This window comes from Hypanus sabinus (assembly GCF_030144855.1).
Source record: "Hypanus sabinus isolate sHypSab1 chromosome X2 unlocalized genomic scaffold, sHypSab1.hap1 SUPER_X2_unloc_25, whole genome shotgun sequence".
Classification (NCBI taxonomy): Eukaryota; Metazoa; Chordata; class Chondrichthyes; order Myliobatiformes; family Dasyatidae; genus Hypanus; species Hypanus sabinus.
The window spans coordinates 389,274-412,588 of NW_026778996.1; the positions used below are offsets into that span (position 1 = coordinate 389,274).

Here is a 23,315-nt window from a genome sequence, read left to right on the forward strand (position 1 = left end):
ACAATCTTTTTATGATGCCTCCATTTCTCCAATTCTTAAAAAAAGTTGAAGACCCCACTGAATGTGCATCCTATCGGCCAATATCCTTGCTGAATACGGATTCTACGATTTTTTCCAAAATTTTGGCCACTGCATGAGAAAATGTATTACCTCAAATTATCTCTGAAGATCAGACCGGATTTATTAAAACCTGTTATTCATCTTTTAACATTAGAAAATAAATTAATATAATTTATACTTCTTCATCTAAAATACCAGAATATCATTTCCGTAGATGCTGAAAAAGCGTTCGATAGAGTTGAATGATTATATTTATTTAATACGTTGCAGAATTTTAATTTCAGCTTGAAATTTATATCATTGATTATATTAATGTATTATAAACCTTTGGCTTGGGTTCTTACCAGTAATCAAAGATCTTTTTATCAGTTGTCCCCTGGTACGAGGCAAGGCTGCCCTTTAAGTCCTCTATTATTTGACATTGCTTTGGAAACTTTAGCCATTGCCATTTATGAATCACCTAATATTTTTGGTATTACCCGTGGGTAAGGGACTTATAAGTTATCATTATATGCTGATGATTTGCTACTATACATATCTGACCCCGAGAGATCTATTCCTGCTGTTTCATCCTTGCTTGCTCAGTTTAGTAGCTTTTCTGGCTACAAAATGAATTTTAATAAGAGTGAATTATTTCCATTAAATATGCTAGTTCCAATTTATAAACACTTAACATTTAAAGTTGTGATAGATCATTTTACTTATTTGGGTATTAAAATTACCAAGAAACATAAGGGTTTATTTAAAGTTAATTTTTTACCTTTAATTGAACAAATCAAGCAACTTGTTACCAGGTAGTCCCCATTATCTCTGTCATTGGTTGGTCGAATTAATACTAACAAGATGATAGTATTACCCAATTTTTTATATTTAATCGAAGCATTACCAATTTTTATTCCTAAAGCTTTTTTTGATATTATTGATTGCAAAATATCTTAGTACGTGTGGCAGAATAAAAATCCTACATTAAGTAAGAAATATTTACAGAAGCCTAAGTAGGAAAGTGGTTTTGCTTTGCCAAACCTAAGATTTTACTACTGGGCAGTTACCATCTGATAGTTAATATTTTGGACACGAGAATTGGTCGTAGTACCTTACCCACAATGGGTAAATTTGGAGTGTAAATCTGTACAAGGCTTCTCATTGTTTTCTATTTTAGGATCTTTGCCTCCTTTTGCTTTATCTAAACAAAATAAACAAATAACTAATCCTATAGTTAAACATACATTAAGAATATGGTTTCAATTTCGTAAATTCTTCGGCTTGAATAAGTTTATCTTATCAAGCTCTCTGATATCTAACTTTTTTTTCCAGCCCTCTTTTATGGACCCAGCCTTTGTTTTATGGAAAACAAAAGGTATAACATGTTTTCGTGATCTATTTTTAGATAACAGTTTTCTGTCCTTTGAACAGCTATCCAGCCTAAAACTCTTTTTTTTTGGATACTTGCAAGTTAGAAATTTCTTGAATGTTAGTCTTTTCTGAAATTATGTCCAATGGACATTACTGAAAAAAATCTGGCTCTGAATCCTTGCCAGAAGGGTTTAGTAGCCATCATTTATAATATGATCATGAAAATACAGCCAGGACTATGAGAAAAAATTAAGAAGGAATGGGAAAAAGAACTTCATTTTCTTATACCCACAGGGCAGTGGGAGAACATTTTACAATTAATCAATTTTTCTTCTATTTGTGCTAAACATGACTAATACAATTTAAGGATGTTCATAGGGCTCACATGTCCAAGGATAAACTCACTCGATTTTATTCTTATGTTAATCCAGCCTGTGACAGATGTCATTCTGAAGTTGCTTCATTGACCCACATGTTCTAGTCTTGCCCATTTGGAAAATTATTGGAAAGATGTTTTTGGTATTATTTCAACAGTTCTGAATATCAAATTGCAACCGCATCCTATTTCTGCAACTTTCAGTTTACCAATGGTGGATAATAGTCATTTATTCCCCCCTCAGCCCGGCGGATGATTGCATTTTTTTACATTAATGGCTAGATGATCTATCCTTTTTAACTGGAAAGAAATTAATCCTCCAACTATATTTCAGTGGTTTTCTCAAACTATTTCTTGTTTGAGTTTAGGAAAAAATTCGAAGTGTTGTCTTTGACCCTTCAGTTAATTTTCAAGAAATTTGGAGACCATTTATTCAACATTTTCATATGAGCTAAATTTACTTTTCCAAAACTTTACTTTTAATATCCTTAATTATTTGCGGAGTTATTGACGTTACTGTGTATAATTGATATAATGCAATGGCCCATGTCGGTTAGGATTTGTTTAATTTATTTTCTTCATTTTTTGTAACACCTATGAGTTTGGGAGGTTATTATCATCTATTTGTATTTATACCTTAACCTATTAATTATGTACTCTCAAGCTCTTTGTATTCTTGTTTCATTTATGTTTGTTTAAACTCAATAAAAAGATTTAAAAAGGACAATTCTGTGGAAAGGATGGAATAGGCGCAACGGGCCGAATGGCCAGACATGCTCCTGTTGGTTATTTTCTAAAGCACGAGTTTACCTTTGCGCCTTGTTCTCCCTTGGTTTTCAGCCGTTCGGATTGCACAGGGGAGCGGTGAGAGCTCCGGAGATCCACCGGCAGCCGCTGCGGGGCAGCTCCCGTCTGCCAGCAGGAAGGGACGGGTCTGGGAGACAACTCCAGACAACAGGCCCCGATCCTCGGCGGGGAAAGGCCGGGCGCCTCCGTGTAGCTGAAACATCTCACGGAATCTCCGCCGGTCGCTTCAGCTCTGCCTTCGAAAGGATTCACGACCCGCCGGTGGTGCAGCCGAAACCCGAGGCGCAGCTCCCGGTCTCCGGCCCACTCGGTCCCGGTCCAAACAGCGTCCCGCCCACTGACACCCCTCAGCCAATGGCAGCATCCCTCTCCCAGCGGTGATCGCTGATTGGCTGTGTGTGAGAGAACGGGCTGCTACTGGGAGCTGGAGATGTCAGTCACAGTTTGTTCACAGAATTAAAGGAAAATCCCCGAAACTCAAATTTCAAAGTAAATATTATCAGAGTACAGATAAATCACTACGTTCCACCCGGAGAAGCATTTTCCTGCGGACATACTTAGAAAAAGTGTAGAATAGTAACGATAACAGAAGCAGGCAGTGAAAGATCAGCCAGAGTGCTTAAGGTAACAAACTGTGCAAAAACAGAGAAACAGCAATAAATAACAAGAGCATGAAATAACCGCAGCGGCTGCTGATGGATCTCGGGAGCTCTCACCGCTCCCCTGTGCAATCCGACAGGCGGAAGGCCAAGGGAGAACAAGGCGCAAAGGGAAACTCGTGATTTGGAAAATAAGAAACAGGATCAAGCGTTGCCATTCGGCCCGTTGCACTGTTCTGCCCCTCACTCAGAACATGTTGAACTTTGCACTCAGCGCCACTTTCCTGAAACGTTCCCAACATCGCCGAGCTCCTAAATATGTCCGTTTACTTTAGGAAACTTGTGGAGAAAACTCCAAATATTCACTGCACTGTGTTGGGGAAATTTCTCCTCATCTCAGTCCTGCTGAGGTGGCCTCGGATTTTGAGACTGTGACCCCTTGTTCCACTGCCCAGCCAGGAAAAACATCATTCCTGCCCCTACCCTGTAAATACCCCATGAGACTGTGTCTGTCTCAGTCAGGAAGCTTCTCCATGTGAACCTTGTGTTAATGAAATTGGTGACAATTCTTTCAGACCAGCAGCTTTGACCACAAGAACACCAGGCAGTGGTCAGCACGGAATGTCCTGCAGTTACTGCAGGAGAAGGACTGGATGGACACAGTGGAGTGGTTCCCTGAGCAGACAGTCCAGACCATCTGGCAGAATGCCTCATCACCAGATCTCTCCAACGGGCAGCAAGACCTCACCTGTCTGGCGGCGATTCGGGCCCCTCCCAGTCTGATCCTTGCTGCATGCCCGGAGATCAATCCCACAGCGCGCTGCCCCGAGATTACTGCAGTGGAGACGAGACGGTCACTCACCTCTTTGCGGACTGTGGGCTGGCGAAGATCTGTGGAGAAAGATGCAAGGGACTGTGCCACGGCAGCTGCGTGACAGAAGGCTCACTGATCCTCGGGCTGTTCCCAGGACGCGCAGGAAAACGGACAGCGAGTGCTGCTGGAAGATCATCTATTCGGGGAAAGATGCACGAAACTTGTTGGCCTGCCATCACATCGAGATGTCGGGAGAGCAGGGGTTCCCAACCTGGGGTCCACGGTTCCTGTTACTGGTATTGGTCTTTGGCATTAAAAAACGTTTGAGAACCGCTGTCGTACAGGAATACTGCCGAATGACACATTCCAGACTATAGGGACACCATTGGAACTACAGGGATCCTCTACACTGGACAGGGAGAGGCCGGGTTGGCTGAGGAAGCCTCAATGTTATTGTAGTAGTGAACCACCCCAGGGGGGCACATGGCTTCTCCTTTCAGCGCAGGACTTCAATCGTCTTCCAGGGGAAGGTCCTCCCGACCGCAGGGATGGGGCCTTTGGAGATTCAGCTGACGTTTTTGTCGCACTGGGATTTTACAAGATGGGGTTGCTCACACACTAAACATAGAAATGGTCAGAATTTCCACTGAACACATCCAGCAAAACCATGTTGATTCCCGGAGCAAACACGAAGAAATATACTGATGCTGGAAATTCAAACAACACACACAAAATGCTGGTGGGACACAGCAGGTCAGGCAGCATCTATAGGGAGAAGCACTGTCGATGTCAGGACTGACTGAAAGCAGAGATAGTAAGAGATTTGAAAGTAGTGGGAGGAGGGGGAAATGCGAAATGATAGGAGAAGACCGGAGGGGGTGGGGTGAAACAGAGAGCTGGAGAGGTGATTGGCAAAAGGGATGCAGAGCTGGAGATGGGAAAGGATCATGGGACGGGAGGCCTCGGGAGAAAGAAAGGGGGAGGGGGAGCACCAGAGGGCGATGGAGAACAGGCAGTGATGGGGAGAGAGAGAGAAAAAAAGACAAACAACTAAATATGTCAGTGATGGGGTAAGAAGGGGAGGAGGGGCATTAACGGAAGTGAGAGAAGTCAATGTTCATGCCATCAGGTTGGAGGCTGCCCATGTGTTGTTCCTCCAACCTGAATGTGGCTCCATCTTGACAATAGAGGAGTCCATGGATAGACATATCAGAATGGGACTGGGAAGTGGAATTAAAATGTGTGGCCACTGGGAGATCCTGCTTTCTCTGGCGGACAAGCGCAGGTGTTCAGCGAAACGGTGTCCCAGCCTGCGTCGGGTCTCACCAATATATAAAAGGCCACACCGGGAAGACCGGACGCAGTGTACCACACCAGCTGTCCTGATGAAGGATCTCGGCCCGAAACGTCGACAGTGCTTCTCCCTACAGATGCTGCCTGGCCTGCTGTGTTCCACCAGCATTGTGTGTGTGTTGTGTGATTCCCCGAGTCTGCAGCGCGCGTAGTGGACAATCGCGGTACTGCAGGGGATCAGCAGCTCCCCGAAAGTGAAAGCATTCTGAATCAGGAAGTGCCGGAGTTAACATGGCTTCGAAAGGAGAGACCGACAGTTTGAGCGAGGAGGTGATTTGTCCCGTCTGCCTGGATTTCTTCATCGATCCGGTGTCACTGGAGTGCGGACACAACTTCTGTCGCTCTTGTATCACACGGTGTTGGGAAAGGGAGGAGAGAAACTCCTGCCCGGAATGTAGAGAGGAGTTTGCTGACCGCACCCTCAGGGCCAGTCGGGCCTTAGCAAATCTGGCTGAAAAATTTCGAAATCTAAACCTGAATCCGAAAGGGAAGGAAAGTAAACGTCACTGCGAGGAACATGAGGAAGAATTGAAGCTGTTTTGCGAAACGGACAAGACACTGATCTGTATGATCTGTGCAGTGGCGGAGGAACACAGAGAGCACCGCTTCAGGCCGATTAAAGAAGCTGTTAAAAACTATATGGTAAAAACTAACGTTAGTTCAATACTTAAAATATTTCCTTTGTCCTACATACCATCACACGAGCCTCTATAACTAACACGTGATTCTCTGCAACTTCCGCCTTCTCCAACGGGATTCTAGCATCTCTCCGTCCAACAGCCCACCTCCGCACCCCGGAACTCTCCGCTCTCTATTCGGATCGCTCCCCGTACTGTATCGCCCTGATCCACTCGCTCCTCCCCACTGATCTCCCTCCTGGCACCGACACCTGCAAGCGGGATAAGTGCTACACCTGACTCCTAACCTCCTCCCTCGTCACCATTCAGGGCCGCAAACAGCCCAGTTCCTCCCGTTTCTTCCATGGTCGATTGTCCTCTCGAATTAGATTCCTACTTCTCCAGCCCGTTACCTCTTCCACCTGTCCACTCTCAGCTTCTCACTTCATCACCCTCCCCCACGTCCCCCCTCACGTTGTCTCACCCGTCACCTGTCAGCTGGTTCTCATCCCCAATCTTTTTATTCTGGCTTCTGTCCATTCCTTCCCAGTCCTAATGAAGGGTCTCATCCCGAAACACCGACTGTTTATTTCCCCTGAATAGATGCTGCCTGACTCACTGAGTTCCTCCCGCATTTTGTGTGATAATCGGGTTTGATCACCTGTTTCTTTTGATGCATCTTTGTTTCTATTTCCTTCACTCTCTGACTACCAGGATCAGCTAAAATCTTCCTTAGACTCTCTCACAAAAAAGAAATCAGACTTCAAGGAAAAGGAGCAGCAACAGAAAGAGAAGATTTCCGGAGTTCAGGTGAGGCTTCCTGAGCGGAATTTCTGATTTTACTGTCGAGTTTTGCTCCCTTTAATGCAGAATAGCCGAGTATCGCAGCTCCAGTGACCTGGGTTCGATCCTGACCTCTGCTGCTGTCTGTGTGGAGTTTGCATGCTCCCCCTGTGACCACGAGAGACTCCAACACATCCCAAGGACATGCTGGATGAATGGCTAATTACCGTTAACCCTGTGAAGGTGGGGAGGGTGTGTGTGAATCAGATGGGAGTTTATGGGTCAATAAGTGAGAATAGGTTTCAGGAAAACGTGAGGGAATGGTGTTGACGGGAATGCACTCAGAAGTAGCATGGACTCTAATAGACCGAACTGAACGACAAAAGGAAACAGAGCACAGTAATGCAGTATATTAATCTTCACCTTTCATTCGACAGGAACAGTCACACAGCCTTCAGTCCCACGTCACATCCCAGTTTGCTGAACTGCGCCAGATTATCACTGAGAAAGAGCAGAGCTTACTCAGGGATCTCAGGGAAGAAGAGAAGAGGATTCTCAACCAAATGGAGAAAAATCTTCGGGAGATTCAGGAGAATATAAGGAGTATTCAGGAGGAAATCACTAAGTTAAAGGAACAGATGGATCAGAAAGATGGTGTGATATTTCTCAAGGTGAGGGATTATATTTCAATTTGTTTCTGTCAAAGGGCACTGAATGAACAGTGGTATATTTGAAATAAACACAGCACAGCGGCCAATTCTAACAAATCAATTGCCGCTGCTGGCAACCTCACACAAGTTGTTATACCTGCATGATGCGCCCTCCCATCACTCCAATAATGACATTTCAAAATGTCCAAGATACGCTTTCAGTCCTTCATTAGTAAAATACAATCTTGAAGCGATGAAGCTTCAGGGTAATTCATTGTAAAGTAAGCTGCAACACAGCGGTCAAGAACAGAATGACATCCGCCCATCCTCCCCTCAAAACTGTGAAGAACAAAGTACAGATACGTAACCTTTTCCCTTCGCTTTTACCACGTCCCCACTCACGTGACGAGTTACTATAATAAACACGTAACACAGAATACAATGCAGACAGAAAACAGACGTGTTGCTCCTACACACAGCATTTACAAATGGCAGCAAACTGTTTCTCACCAGACAACTGATACAACTATTCAGGGTTGTTGTTGTCCCATAATAATAAGATTATTAAGGGATTGGACACGCTGGAGGCAGGAAGCATGTTCCCGCTGATGGGTGAGTCCAGAACTAGAGGCCACAGTTTAAGAATAAGGGGTAGCCCATTTAGAACAGTGATGCAGAAAAACTTTTTCACGCAGAGAGTGGTGGATACGTGGAATACTCTGCCCCAGAAGGCAGTGGAGGCCAAGTCTCTGGATGCTTTCAAGAGAGAGTTAGATAGAGCTCTTATAGATAGCGGGGTCAAGGGATATGGGGAGAGGGCAGGTACGAGGTACTGATTGTGTATGATCAACCATGATCACAGTGAATGGCCGTGCTGGCTAGAAGGGCCGAATGGCCTACTCCTGCACCTATTGTCTATTGTCCCAAAACTAGACTTCCACAACTTCTGTACATCCCAGGACAGAATGCAAATCTCTCTGAAATTATTTACTCCGATCATAACACAGAGCTGCTGACTGTTTCCTTAATTACCGCATTAAATATCCTCCAAAACTCCCATTAACACCCGGTTCCAGTCACAGGCTGTGAGTGTGTCTGATGCAGTTGGTGTGAGGGTCTCAGTGAGAACAAAGAATTTGACCCACACATCAGACTTATCTCCTGTATCCGGTTTCCGTCAGATTATGGAAACTTTCACTGTCTCTTTATTTTTTGGATACATTTCACATGGGATTATATCCCATTCTCTATCATAAACAGGCCATTAGGTCCATCTTCTATCAGTATCCCTGCTTCACAAGCCCCCTGCCACCTACTCACCACACCCAGCAACAGTGCCCCGAACTCCCTAGTCCCTCAACTGTTTATCCAGCCTCCCCATTACAGTCAGTCTCTGCTGTTCCATTTCATCCACTCCTGTGACAGCGAGTTTCACATCCTCCTCACTAAATTTCTTGTGGAATTTGTTAAAATCCATCTGGAATTACATCTCCCCACGAGTCTCCCCATAAATAGAGGTACTTCCTCCACCGCACACAATCACATACATCACTGATCTTAAATTCCTCCATCCTATCACACTGACGTCATATCCAGATGATAATGCACAGCCTGTCCTGTCCTCCCTGTAAGTTTCTTCCTCTCAGTAATGGTCTGACATTCATAAACTTTCCCTGTCATTTACCCCATGGTTCTGTATTGTCCGTGTGTCTGAGTGATTGTGGGAGTGGGAATTTTCAACACCTTGTAATGATTTGGATGAAATTCAGGATGTGGACAGTAAGTCCAAGTCTAATCAGATTTGTGTTTTATTTATTTCAGGAGGAAGCTCGTCGGAACAGAAGGTAGGACAGGCTCTTTACTGAAACCCTGAATGGATTTGAAAATAGTTCAGAATAGCAATTTATAACCAGCAGTTTAATATTTACAGGATTAATGACGATGTCCAGGAATTGTCAGTGACAGATGAGACCCTACCGGTTGAAAAATTCGATCACCTCTATTTGTTGAACACAGTGCTGAGAGAAATGCTTGATGCTATTAATCGAGGTAAAACTTACAAAGATTCATTTCTCCTTGTTTATGAAGATCAATTTACTTCCAATTTGAGGCAAAGATTGTCTATAATACTGGGGTGCAGGGGAACTGAAGTTTATTCCACATCAACCCCACTGACTGGGAGGCATCACTGTCACATGGTCAGCTGGAGATGTCAGACCCCTGGACACACCAGCACAGGGTCACAATACAACCAATACACGGGACTGGCAGATGAACCACTGTGTTCCAATCCCAGGCGAATGCACTAACACACCAGTACATAAGTTTGGATCTAACCAGAGGAACTGGGAATTTAATACTGACAATAATATTGTAGGGAATAAAAATGAGTATCAGTGTGGTGACCGGGATTGTCAGGAAAATACACAAGTCCTTCATGTGCCCTGTGAGTGCAGACCCTGACTGACACAGGTCTTCCCCCTTCCGGATCAGCAACTCTCACTGTTGTTAGAGGCCGAAGAGGGGAGTGGTCGTGATCGGGGACTGAATCACCAGGGGAACAGACAGGAGAATCTATTGATGTGAACGGGACACCCGAATGGTATGTTGCCTCCTGGGTGCCAGGGTCAGGGATGCCTCGAATCGTGTCCGCAGCATTTTAGAGAGGGAGGCCAAAGAGCCAGATATCTTGGTAAATTTATGACAATGACATTGGAAGTAAAAGCAAAGAGGTCCTGAAAATAGAATTTGGAGAGCTTGGTAGAAAGCTCAGAAGCAGTACCCCCAGTGTTGTAATTTCTGGATTGCTGCCTGTGCCACGTGCTGGTGAGGGTAGAAACAGGATAATCTGACAGATAAACATGGCTGAGAAGATGGTGCTGGGGACAGGGATTCAGGTTCTTGGATCATCGGGATCTGTTCTGGTGGAGGAACGAACTGCTCAAAAGGGATAGGTCGCACCTCGACCCGAGGGAGAACAATATTCTCACAGAGAGGTTTGATAGAGCTGTTGGGGAGGGTCTGAAGTAATTTGTTGGGGGGGAGGTCGGGAACTGGAGTGAAGGGATAGGACTGATGGTAAAATGCAAAGATAGCGTGCAGTCAGACTGTCAGATATGGCGGACAGATGCGAGGACAAAATGTCAGCCAGCAGGGTGAGTGTCAGTGCATTAGAGATGCAGATTTAAAAAGGGTAGCAGATACAGTACACAAAGTGTTATATCTCAATGCATGGAGTATGAGAAATAAGGTGGATGATCTTGTTGCACTATTACCGATTGTCAGGTGTGATATTGTGGCCATTACAGAATCATGGTTGTAGTTGGGATCTGAATGTCCAAGGTTACACAATGTATCGGTGGTGTAGGAAGGTCGGGTGAGGGGGTGGTGTGGCTCTGCTGGCAAATCAGCAGCTAGATGTGACATAGGATTGGAAGATGTTGAATCCTTGTGGGTTGAGGTAAGGAACTGCAAAAGTAAAAATGACACTGACACCAGTCATATACAGGCCTCCCAACAGTCAGTGGGTTGAGGCCCACAGATTACAACTGGAAATAGAAAAAGCTGATGAAAAGGACAATGTTATGATAATCATGGGAGATTTCAACATGCAGGTCAATTGGGGAAATCAGGTTGGTAAAGGATTTCAAGAGAGTGAGTTTGTTGAATGCAATGTGATGGCTTTCTAGAGCAGTTTGTCGTTGAGCCTACTCGGGGAACAGCTCTACTGGATTGGGTGTTATGTATTGAACCAGAGGTGAGTAGTTAAAAGAAACCTTAGGAGGCAGAGCTCACAACATGACTGAGTTCAACTTGAAATCTGATAAGGAGACAGTAAAGTCTGACATTGTAGTATTTCAGAGGAGTAAAAGAAATTACAGTGGTCTGAGAGAGGAGTTGGCCAAAGCAAATTGGAAGGAGATGCTGCCAGGGATGAGAGCAGAGCAGAAATGGTGTCAGTTTCTGGGAAAATGAGGATAGATGTACTCCAAAAATAAATAAATACTCAAATGGCGAAATAGTACAACCATGGCTGACAAGGGAAGACAAGTTAATGTAAAGGCAAAGGAGAGGGCATACAACTAAACAAAAATTATTCGGAAGAGAGAGGATTGGGAAGCTTTTAAATATCTACAGAGAGGAACTAAAAGGTGGGAAAAAATAAACAAGAAATTGATTTGAATTGAACTGGCCTGGTTGAAGAAGCTGTACCGGAGCCTGTTGCTCCCGGCTTTTATGCTGTGGTACCGTATCCCGGATGGTAGCAACTGGTACAGGTTGTGGTTGGAGTGACTCTGGTATCCAATGATCCTTCAAGCCCTTTTTACACACCTATCTTTGGAAAACAAGATAGCAAACAATATCAAATTGTTTTTCAAGTATTGTAAAAAAATAAAACAGAGATGAGAGTGGATATAGGACAGCTAGAAAATGAGGCTGGATACATAATAACAGAGGATAAAGAGATGGCAGATAAGCCAAATATTTTGCACCAGTATTCACCGTGGAAGACACCAGCACTGTGCCCGGTGTTGAAGAGTGCGAGGGAAGAGAAGTGAGTGCAGTTACTGTTACAAGGGAGAAGCTGCTCAAAAAGCTGAAAGCCCTAAAGGTACATAAGTCACCCAGACCAGATGAACTGCACCCCAGTGTTCTGAAAGAGGTCGTAGTAGAAATTATGGAGGCATTCCAAATGATCTTTCAAAATCATTGGACCCTGGCATGGTGCCAGAGGACTGGAAAATGGCAAATGTCACTTGACTCTTTAAGTAAGGAGGAAGGCAGCAGAAAGGAAATTATTGACCAGTTTGCCTCACCTCTGTGGTTGGGAAGAAATTGGAGTCAGTTGTTAAGTGTGAGGCTATGGAATACTTGGTGACACTGGACAAGACAGGACAAGTCAGCATGGCTTCGTTAAGGGAATATCCTGCCTGACAAACCTGTTGGGATTCTTTGAGGAGATTACAAGCAGGATCGATAAAGGGGATGCAGTGGATGTTGTATATTTGGAATCTCGGAAGGCCTTTGACAAAGTGCCACGCATGAAGGTGGTAACCAGGTTAAGAGGCCATGTATTACAGAAAAGTTACAGGCATGGTTAGAACATCGGCTGATTGGTAGGAAGCAGTGAATGAAAGTAAAGGTATCCTCTTCTGGTTGGCAGCCAGTGAGTCGTGTTCCACAGGGACACAGGTGTTAGGACACCTTCATTTTATGCTGTATATCAAGAATTAGCTGATGGAATAGACAATAAGATATAGGAGCAGAAATAGGCCATTCGGCCCATTGAGTTTGCTCCAATATTCAGTCATGGGAAGACCCAATTCTTCCGGACATCCCCACTCCCCTGCTTTCACCCCATACCATTTGATGCCCTGGCTAAATGAGAACCGGTACATCTCTGCCTTAAATATGCCTTGGCCTCCACAGCCACATGTCGCAACAAATTCCACAGATTCTCCACACACACTGACTAAAGTAATTTCTCCACATCTCAGTTCTAAAAGGACGTCCTTCAATCATGAAGTCACACCCTCTTGTCCTAGAGTAAATGGCTTTGTTTCCAGGTTTTGCAGATGATACGAAGATTGGCGGAGGGGCCGGTAGTGTTGAGGAAACAGTTAGGCTGGACAAGGACTTGGATGAGGAGAATGGGAAAGAAATTGGCAAATTATATACAATGTTGGAAAATACATGGTCCTGCACTTTGGTCGTAGAAATAATGTGCAGATTTTTTTTTCAAATGGGGAGAAAATCCAAAAATCTGAGACGAAATTGGATTCAGCAGTCATTCTGCAGAACTCCCTAAAGGTTAACTTGAAGGTAGAGTCACTGGTGAGGAAGGCAAATCCAATGTTAGCATTGAATTCAATCGGTTTAAATAGCATTCAGTTCAAGAGCAGGGATGTGATGCTGAGGATTTATAAGGCACTGGTGAAGACTCACCTTGAGTATTGTGAACAATTTTGGGCTCCTCGTCTAAGAAAAGATGTGCTGGCATTGCAGAAGGTTCATTTCATAAGGATGACTCCAGGAATGAAAGGGTTATCATACGAGGAAAGTTTGATAGCTCTGTGTCTGTACTCGCTGGAATTTAGAAAGATGAGGGGGAATCTCATTGAAACCTTTCAAATGTTGAAAGTCCTAGAAACCTTTCGAATGTTGAAAGTCCTAGACAGAGTAGATGTGGAAAGGATGTTTCCCATGGTGGTGGAGTTTAGGACAAGAGGGCACAGCCTCAAGACAGAGGGGGAATCTATTTAAAACATGTGGAGAAATTTGTGCCAGCAGCAGTTGAATTTGTGGAACCTGTTGGGTGTACTTAAGGCAGAGCTTGATAGGTTCTAGATTGGACACAGCATCAAAGGTTACGGGGAGAAGACCAGGTAGTGGGGCTGAGGAGGGAAAAAAGGATCAGCAATTATTGAATGGCGGAGCAGACTCGATGGGCAAATGGCCTAATTCTGCTCCTATGTCTCATGGTGATCAGACCACTACATTGAAGCATTGTGAGAATGAGCTCGGACACACCAACAAGCATTGACATGGGTCAAGATTTCATCTCGGGAGAAGCACACACAGCATAACCGGCCTGGCAAAGCTCCCTCACACACATACACAGGAAGGACTGGCAGATTGTAGTCAGAGCCTCAGCAATGTACGTTGTTATTTCCTTCAGTAACCTGGAAACCAAACTCTTCAGAGACAGTCATTTATTCATTTAAACAACTCAATCACGTGTGACACATTGTCAACACACACCAGACATGTGATGACACACTGTAACATAAAAACTTCTTCAATGTGCATACTCTCCTTCAATGTGTATACACACCACACGGATATTTACCACAATCAAAACACACACACACACACACACACACACACGCGCGCGATATACTATCAGAGTGTGACACACAGCCACAGAAATAGGCACAAATTCCCATTTAGGATTGAAATCTGCCGTCCTTACCCAGTCTGTCTGTTCTGTGGCACTGAGCTGCCGTCTGACGTGACGTCACATCAACACTTCACAGACAGACTCCGGGGTGAGATTCCTCAGGAGGATGATCTGGGAGGGTTTGATGGATGTTGAACTCACGGCCCACTTCATCAATCTGCAAGACTAAGATGTCTTCTTGAGCATGTCCCATTGGTGTGTGTTTGCCCCCCCCCCATCCCTCTAACCATTTCCCATCTGTGTATTTATTTTAAAATATGTTATTTTTTACCTGTTTCGACAGCGTCTGAGGGCAAATTCCGTTCACCAACCTCCCTCTCTCTGAGAATGTTACCCGATTTCCCATCTCACTTTCAATCGGAGGCCTCTGGTTCTGTACTCCCATTTCTTGGAAAAAGAACGTTATTTAAGCTCCTTAGAATTATTTACCTTGATAAGGGGTCATACCTGAACATCCTACACTACAGCTGAATAGCCCAAGCTTACTCACTCTCTGCTTTTAACCCAAGCCCCCAGTCCTGGTAACATCCTCCTGAAGCCTCCTGTCCAGTGTAATGACATCCTCCCCATATTCGGGAACCGGAAAAGCAGACAATACTCCAAGTGTGGTCTATCATCGACATCAAAGGCCTTGCTGAATTTCATGTGGACAGTGTGGAATAGGCTGATGAATACACGACTGAAGGTGGTTTTTTAGATTGGGACAAGAAGGGTGGCGTGGGAGCTAAATTCTGAAGGAAGGCAGTGCACATTAGCTAATGGTTTAAAAAGTTCATGTGCTTGGTGAAGTAAGTGGGTGAGTAGACCTATCTTTCTTTGTTTCATTCCTGTAGAATTAGGTAGCATGTCTGCAGGGTTAGAGCTTTGTTCAGGGTGTCAGATGTGGGAATCCTGGGAGACTTCCAGCCTCCCTGATAGCCACATCTGCACCAGGTGAACCGAGATTCAGCTTCTCGGAGACCGTGTTAGGGATCTGGAGCAGCAGCTTGATGACCTACTGCTTATTAGAGAAAACAAAGAGGTGATAGACAGGAGCTACAGGGAGGTAGTCATCCCTAGGCTACAGAGGTCAAAAAACTAGGTGACTGTCAGGAGAGGGAAGGGAAATGCCAGGGTAGTGGAGAGCACCACTGTGTCTGCCCCCCTCAGCAACAAGTATATCGTTTTGGATGCTGTTGAGGGGGATGACCTGACAGGGGACGGCCACGATGACCGGGTCTCTGGCACTGAGCCTGGCGCTGTTGTGCAGGAGGGAAGGAGGGAGAAGAGGAATGCGGTAGTCATAGGGGATTCCATAGTCAGGGGAACAGACAGGAGATTCTGTGAGCCTGATAGAGATACCCGCATGGTGTGCTACCTCCCAGGTGCCAGGGTACAGGATGTCTCGGATCGGGTCCAGAATATCCTGAAGGGAGAGGGCAAGTAGCCAGCTGTCTTGGTACATGTTGGTACCAATGACACAGAGAGGAAAAGGGAGGAGGTCCTGAAGAGAGATTTCCGGGAGTTAGGAATGAAGCTGAGAAGCAGGACCTCCAGGGTAGTAACCTCAGGATTGCTACCTGTGCCATGTGCTAGCGAGGGCAAGAATAGTAGGATCAGGCTGATGAACGCGTGGCTGAGAGACTGGTGCAGGGGGCAGAGCTTCAGATTCTTGGATCATTGGGATCTCTTCTGGGGGAAGTACTACTTATTCAAAAAGGACGGGTTACACCTGAACCCGAAGGGGATCAATATTATCGCGGGAATGTTTAATAGAGCTGTTAGAGAGGGTTTAAACTAATTTGGCAGGGGGGTGGTAAACCGGAATGTTAGAGTGGAGGAGAGGGAATCTATAAATCTAAGATAGTGAGCAGTAAAGATGTCAGGAAGGACAGGCAGGTGATGGGGCAAATTTGCAGCCACTTGGATGAGTTGCAGTGCAATCAAAGCAAAACTGACCAAATACTGGACTTAAGGTGTTATACTTAAATACACACAGCATAAGGCATAAGGTGGATGATCTTGTCGTACAGCTACAGATTGGCAGGTATAACTTTGTGGCCATCACTGAGACGTGGCTAAAGGATGCATGGCTGTGAGAGCTGAACGTCCAAGGATACACGGTGTATCGGAAGGATAGGCAGGTTGGCAGAGGGGGTGGCGTGGCTTTATTGGTATGAAATGATATTAAATCATTAGAAAGAGGTGACATAGGATCGGAAGGTGCAGAATCTTTATGGGTTGAGCTAAGAAATCGCAGGGGTAAAAGGACCCTGATGGCAGATATCTGCAGGCCTCCTAACAGCTGCAGTGATGTGGATTACAAATTACAACAGAAAATAGAAAAGGCTTGCCAGAAGGGCAGTGTTATGATAATTGTGGGGATTTTTACATGCGAGTGGATTGGGAAAATCAGGTCGACACTGGATCTCAAGAGAGAGAAATTGTAGAATGTCTACGAGATGGCTTTTCAGAACAGCTTGTTGTTGAGCCCACTAGGGGATCAGAGGTACTGGATTGGGTATTGTGTAATGACCCAGAGGTGATTAGAGAGATTGAGGTGAAGGAACCGTTAGGTGACAGTGATCGTAACATGATTGACTTCACTGTAAAATTTGAGAAAGAGAAGCCGAAATCCGATGTGTCGGTATTGCAGTAGAGTAAAGGAAATTACAGTGGCACGAGAGAGGAACTGGCCAAATTTGACTTGAAAGGGACATTAGGGGGAAGGACGGCCTAGCAGCAGTGGCTGGAGTTTATGTGAGGAGTGAGGAATGTGCAAGACAGATATATTCCAAAAAAGAAGAATTTTTCAAATGGAAAAAGAGAAGTCAAAGCCAAAGTGGCTGACAAGAGAAGTCAAAGCCAAAGTAAAAGCAAAGGAGAGGGCATTCAAAGAAGCAAAAATTAGTGGGAAGACAGAGGATTGGGAAGTTTTTAAACGCTTACAAAAGGAAACTAAGAAGGCACACTAAGAAGGAAACTAAGAGGGAAAAGATGAACTATGAAAGGAAGCTTGCAAATTATATCAAAGAAGATACTAAAAGTTTTGTCAAGTATATAAAGAATAAAAAACGGGTGAGAGTGGATATTAGACAGATAGAAAATGATGCTGGAGAAATTGTAATGGGAGATAAGGAGATGGCTGAGGAACTGAACGAGTATTTGCACCAGTCCTCACTGAGGAAGATATCAGCAGTATACCGGACACTCAAGGGTGTCAGGGAAGAGAAGTGTGCGCTGTCATAATTACGACAGAGAAAGTACTCAGGAAGCTGGATAGTCTCAGGGTAGATAAATCTCCAGGACCAGATGGAATTCACCCTTGTGTTTTGAAGGAAGTAGCTGTGGAGATCGCGGAGGCATTAGCAATGATCTTTCAAAAGTCAATAGATTCTGGCCTGGTTCCGGAGGAGTGGAAGATTGTAAATGCCACTCTGGTATTTAAAAAAAGGGGCAAGGAAGCAAAAAGTAAATTATAGACCTGTTAGATTGAGAAATGGTTGTAAAGTTTCTGGAGTCAATTGTCAAGGATGAGGTTACGGAGTACCTGGACGCATATGACAAGATAGGCCAAACTCAGCATGGTTTCCTTAAAGGAAAATCCTGCCTGACAAACCCATTGAAATTATTTGAGGAGATTACAAGTAGGCTAGACAAGGGAGATGCAGTGGATGTTGGGTATTTGGATTTTCAGAAGGCTTTTGACAAGGTGCCACACATGAGGCTGCTAAACAAGATAAGAGCCCATGGAATTATGGGAAATTTACATATGTGGATAGAGCGTTGGCTGATTGGCAGGAAACAGAGAGTGGGAATAAAGGATCCCATTCTGATTGTCTGCCAGTTACCAGTGGTGTTCCACAGGGGTCCATGTTGGGGCCACTTCTTTTTACATTGTATATCAACAATTTGGATTATGAAATAGATGGCTTTGTGGCTAAGTTTGCTGATGATACAAAGATAGGTAGAGGGGACGGTAGTGCTGAGGAAACAGAGAGTCTGCAGAGAGACTTGGATAGATTGGGAGAATGGTCAAAGAAGTGGCAAATGAAATACAATGTTTAAAAGTGTATGGTCATGCACGTTGGTAGAAGAAATAAACGGGCTGACTATTATTTAAATGGAGAGAGAATTCAAAATTCTGAGATGCAATTGTACTTGGAAGTGCTCGTGCAGGATACCCTTAAGGTTAACCTCCAGGTTGAGTCGGTGGTGAAGAAGGTGAATGCAATATTGGCATTCATTTCTGGAGGAATAGAAAATAAGAGCAGGGATGTGATGTTGAGGCACTATAAGGAACTGGTAAGACCTCACTTGGAATACTGTGTGCAGTTTTGGGCTCCTTATTTACGAAAGGATGTTCTGACATTGGAGAGGGTTCAGAGAAGATTCACGAGGATGATTCCTGGAATAAGAGGGTTAACATGTGAGGAATGTTTGACCGCTCTTGGACTGTACTCCGTGGAGTTTAGAATGAGGGGGAACCTCACAGAAGCATTTCGGATGTTAAAAGGCATGGACAGAGTGGATATGGCAAAGTTGTTTCCCATGGTGGGGGAGTCTAGTACGAGAGCATGACTTAAGGATTGAAGGGCGCCCATTCAGAACGGAGATGCAAAGAAATTTTTTTAGCCAGAGGGTGGTGAATCTGTGTATTTCTTGCGGCAGTGGAAGCCAAGTCATTGTGTGTATTTAAGACAGAGATTGATAGGTATGTGAGTAGACAGGGCATCAAAGGTCATGGTGAGAGGGTGGGAGAGTGGGACTAAATGGGAGAATGGGAAAATGGATCAGCTCATGATAAAATAACTCCTGCTTTAAAAATCAAACACAAGAAAATCTACAGATGCTGGTAATCCAAGCTGCACAGGTCCTGATGAAGGGTCTCGCCAGATCTCTCTGACACCTGTCTGGAGAGAGTTGATGTTGGGAGGATGTGGGTGGGTCGAGAACGGTGAGCACAGCCTCCGACTATAGGGATGTCCATTTAGGACAGAGTCTCCCCCGATCCCCGGGGCCGCGCTGTCCGAGTCTCCCCCCGATCCCCGGGGCCCCGCTGTCCGAGTCTCCCCCCGATCCCCGGGTCTCTCTAATTCTCTGCTTCTCCCCCCAGTCTCTGTCACCCTGGATGTGGAAACGGCGCATCCGTGTCTCGAGGTGTCTGAGGATCGGAAGAGTGTGAGACGGACCGAGTCCCGGAGGAATCTCCCTGACACCGGGAAGAGATTCACAGTCCGGCCTTGTGTGCTGGGATCGGAGGGATTCCCATCGGGGAGACATTACTGGGAGGTGGAGGTGACGGGGAATCGGTTCTGGTGGCTGGGAGTCGCCGCAGACTCTGTGGAGAGGAAGAGACCGGTCAGTCTGAGACCGGAGACCGGATTCTGGGTCATCAGGCGGGTTGATGACGTGTTACATCGGGATTATGACGTGTCCGGTCGCCCCTCCCCCGGGTCCCGTCTCGCTGCCGGTCCCATCCCCGGGAGGGTGGGAGTTTATCTCAGTTACGAGTCCGGGACAGTTTCATTTTACAACGCGGAGACCAAGTCCCATCTCCACACCTTCACTGGGAATAAATTCCCGGGGAAACTTTATCCTTTCTTCGCGCCCTGGGATGTGAACCAGTGGCTGAGAATCTGATCCGGTTCCGCTCCGGGTCTGTAAACGGGTCGGGTCCCGGGACCGGCGTCAGGAGTAAAGTCCCTGTAAATATAAATGTGCGGAGAGTGCAGCTAAATACGTGGCTAAGGAGATGGTGCAGGAGGGAGGGCTTCATGTTTCTGGACAATTGGGCTTTGTTCCCGGGAAGGTGGGGCCTGTTCCGACGGGACGGTTTGCCCCTAAACTGGGCGGGGGGGGGGGGGGAATAACATTCTTGCGGGTAGATTTGCCAGTGCTGCTCCGGGGAATTTAATCTAGATTTGCAGAGGGAGGGGAACCAGAGTGTTAGAGCAGATAGTGAGGCGCAGGAGGATAAGGAACATGAGAGGACTGCATGTATAAACGGAAATGAAAAAAAAAGCAGATGGTATACATATTCTCAGGTACATCTATTTCAATGCACGGAGTATTGTCGGTAAAACAGAAGAGTTCAGGGCTTGGGTTGACACGTGGGATAACGACATTACTGCTATTAGTGAGGGGCAGAACTGGCAGCTTAATGTTCTGGTAAAACTGGAGAACGGCCAATTTTGTGGAAATGAAAAAGGATCTAGGAAGAGTGGATTGGGATAAGTTTTTTTTTCTGGCAAGAATGTGTTCAGTAAGTTCACAGGCATAAGAAATTAAATAGAGATTGGGTTGGAAATGTTATAGCAACTTCATTTAATTCAAAATCGAGAGGAGTTGCAATTTCGGTTAATAAATCTTTACCAATTAAAATACAAAATGTAACAATTGATTCTGTGGGGAGATATGTGATTATACATTGTCAAATTTGCTCAGAATTATGGACTTTTATGAACATTTATGCACCAAATGAAAATGATGCAAAATTCATACAAGAAGATTTTTTGAACTTGGCTGACGCAAATGATAAAATATTAACAGGCGGAGATTTTAATTTTTGTTCAGATCCAGTTTTGGATAGGTCAACTAAAGTTGTTACAAAATTAAAAGTAATAAAACTAACTTTATCATTAATGAAAGATTTAAACCTGATTGATATATGGAGAAAAATTAATCCAAGAGAAAGAGATTATTCATTTTATTCAAATAGACATAAAGCTTAGATGGAGATTTAATACAATTTTATTAAAACGTCAAGATTTTTGTGATTTTATGAAAAAACAGTTTAAATTTTTTTGGATACTAATTTACATTCAGTTGAGGATAAAATTGCATTATAGGAAGCGATGAAAGCATATTTAAGGGGTCAGATTATAAGTTATACATCTAAAATTAAGAAGGAAAATTGGGAAAAGATATCATAAAGTTAGATAAAGAATCTCAAAGATATATGACCGAAGAAAAACAAAGACAACTTGTTAATAAAAAACTACAATTTAATACACTCCAGACATATCGTACAGAAAAAGTAATTATGAGAACTAAACAGAAATATTACGAATTAGGTGAAAGATCACATAAAATTCTTGCTTGGCAGTTGAAAACAGAACAGGCTTTTAGAACAATAAATGCAATTAGAACAAGTGTAAATAAGGTTGCTGATAAACCTTTAGAAATTAATGAAACTTTAAATTTTTTTTATACTTAACTATTTCAATCAGAATCACAAAATAAGATTACTGAGATAGATGATTTTTTATCACAAATAACCCTTCCAAAATTTAATTTGGAAGAACAGAAAGGATTAGATATGCCCTTTACATTAAAAGAGGTTGAGGAAGCTTTAGGATCACTTCAGAGTAACAAATCCCCAGAAGAAGATGGTTTTCCTCCTGAATGTTATAAAAAAGATTAAAGATATATTAATTACCCCCTTTATGGAAATAATATACCAAGTGGAAAGAATGCATAAACTCCCACAATCTTTTTTAACAGCGATCATAACTGTATTGCCAAAAAAAGAGATCCTCTAAAACCAACATCATATAGGCCTATTTTTTTGTTGAATACAGATTATAAGATATAACCATATATAACCGTATAACAATCACAGCACGGAAACAGGCCATCTTGGCCCTCCTAGTCCGTGCCGAACCCTTAATCTCACCTAGTCCCACCTACCCGCACTCAGCCCATAACCCTCCACTCCTTTCCTGTCCATATGCCTATCCAATTTTACCTTAAATGACACAACTGAACTGGCCTCTACTACTTCTACAGGAAGCTCATTCCACACAGCTATCACTCTTTGAGTAAAGAAATACCCCCTCGTGTTTCCCTTAAACTTCTGCCCCCTAACTCTCAAATCATGTCCTCTAGTTTGAATCTCCCCTACTCTCAATGGAAACAGCCTGTTCACGTCAACTCTATCTATCCCTCTCAAAATTTTAAATACCTCGATCAAATCCCCCCTCAACGTTCTACGCTCCAATGAATGGAGACCTAACTTGTTCAACCTATCTCTGTAACTTAATTGTTGAAACCCAGGTAACATCCTAGTAAATCATCTCTGCACTCTCTCTAATTTATTGATATCTTTCCTATAATTCGGTGACCAGAACTGCACACAATATTCCAAATTTGGCCTTACCAATGCCTTGTACAACTTTAGCATTACATCCCAACTTCTGTACTCAATGCTTTAATTTATAAAGGCCAGCGTTCCAAAAGCCCTCTTCAACACCCTATCTACATGAGACTCCACTTTCAGGGAACTATGCACAGTTATTCCTAGATCTCTCTGTTCCTCTGCATTCCTCAATGCACTACCATTTACTCTGTATGTTCTATTTGGATTATTCCTGCCAAAATGTAGAACCTCACACTTCTCAGCATTAAACTCCATCTGCCAACGTTCAGCCCATTTTTCTAACCGGCATAAATCTCCCTGCAAGCTTTGAAAATCCACCTCATTATCCACAACACCTCCTACCTTAGTATCATCGGCATACCTACTAATCCAATTTACCACCCCATCATCCAGATCATTTATGTATATTACAAACAACATTGGGCCCAAAACAGATCCCTGAGGTACCCCGCTAGTCACCGGCCTCCATCCCGATAAACAATTATCCACCACTGCTATCTGGCATCTCCCATCTAGCCACTGTTGAATCCATTTTATTACTCCAGCATTAACACCTAACGACTGAACCTTCTTAACTAATCTTCCATGTGGAACTTTGTCAAAGGCTTTGCTGAAGTCCATGTAGACTACATCCACTGCCTTACCCTCGTCAACATTCCTCGTTACTTCTTCAAAAAATTCAATAAGGTTTGTCAAACATGACCTTCCACGCACAAATCCATGCTGGCTACTTCAAATCAGATCCTGTCTATCCAGATAATTATAAATACTAACTCTAAGAATACCTTCCATTAATTTACCC

At 44.0% G+C, this 23,315-nt stretch overlaps 2 protein-coding genes across 3 annotated transcripts in view; one reads left to right on the plus strand and one right to left on the minus strand.

The window, feature by feature from the left end:
- Positions 1–2,737, minus strand: part of LOC132385828 (gastrula zinc finger protein XlCGF8.2DB-like) — a 174,753-nt gene extending 172,016 nt beyond the window's left edge. The window contains exon 1 of one of the 2 annotated variants that reach the window (XR_009509305.1): positions 2,600–2,737. The gene's annotated coding sequence lies outside the window, so the exon portion shown is untranslated. The remainder of the gene's footprint in view (positions 1–2,599) is intronic. The other variant, XM_059958054.1, reaches the window with a different exon arrangement.
- A 2,649-nt stretch (positions 2,738–5,386) lies between these two features.
- On the plus strand, positions 5,387–22,948 carry LOC132385825 (nuclear factor 7, ovary-like). The gene is made up of 6 exons (XM_059958048.1): positions 5,387–6,004; positions 6,694–6,789; positions 7,200–7,433; positions 9,234–9,256; positions 9,343–9,461; positions 19,469–22,948. Exons 1-6 carry the CDS (start codon positions 5,594–5,596, stop codon positions 19,993–19,995), a joined length of 1,410 nt encoding a protein of 469 aa, XP_059814031.1. The 5' UTR covers positions 5,387–5,593; the 3' UTR covers positions 19,996–22,948.
- Positions 22,949–23,315: the final 367 nt, after the last annotated feature.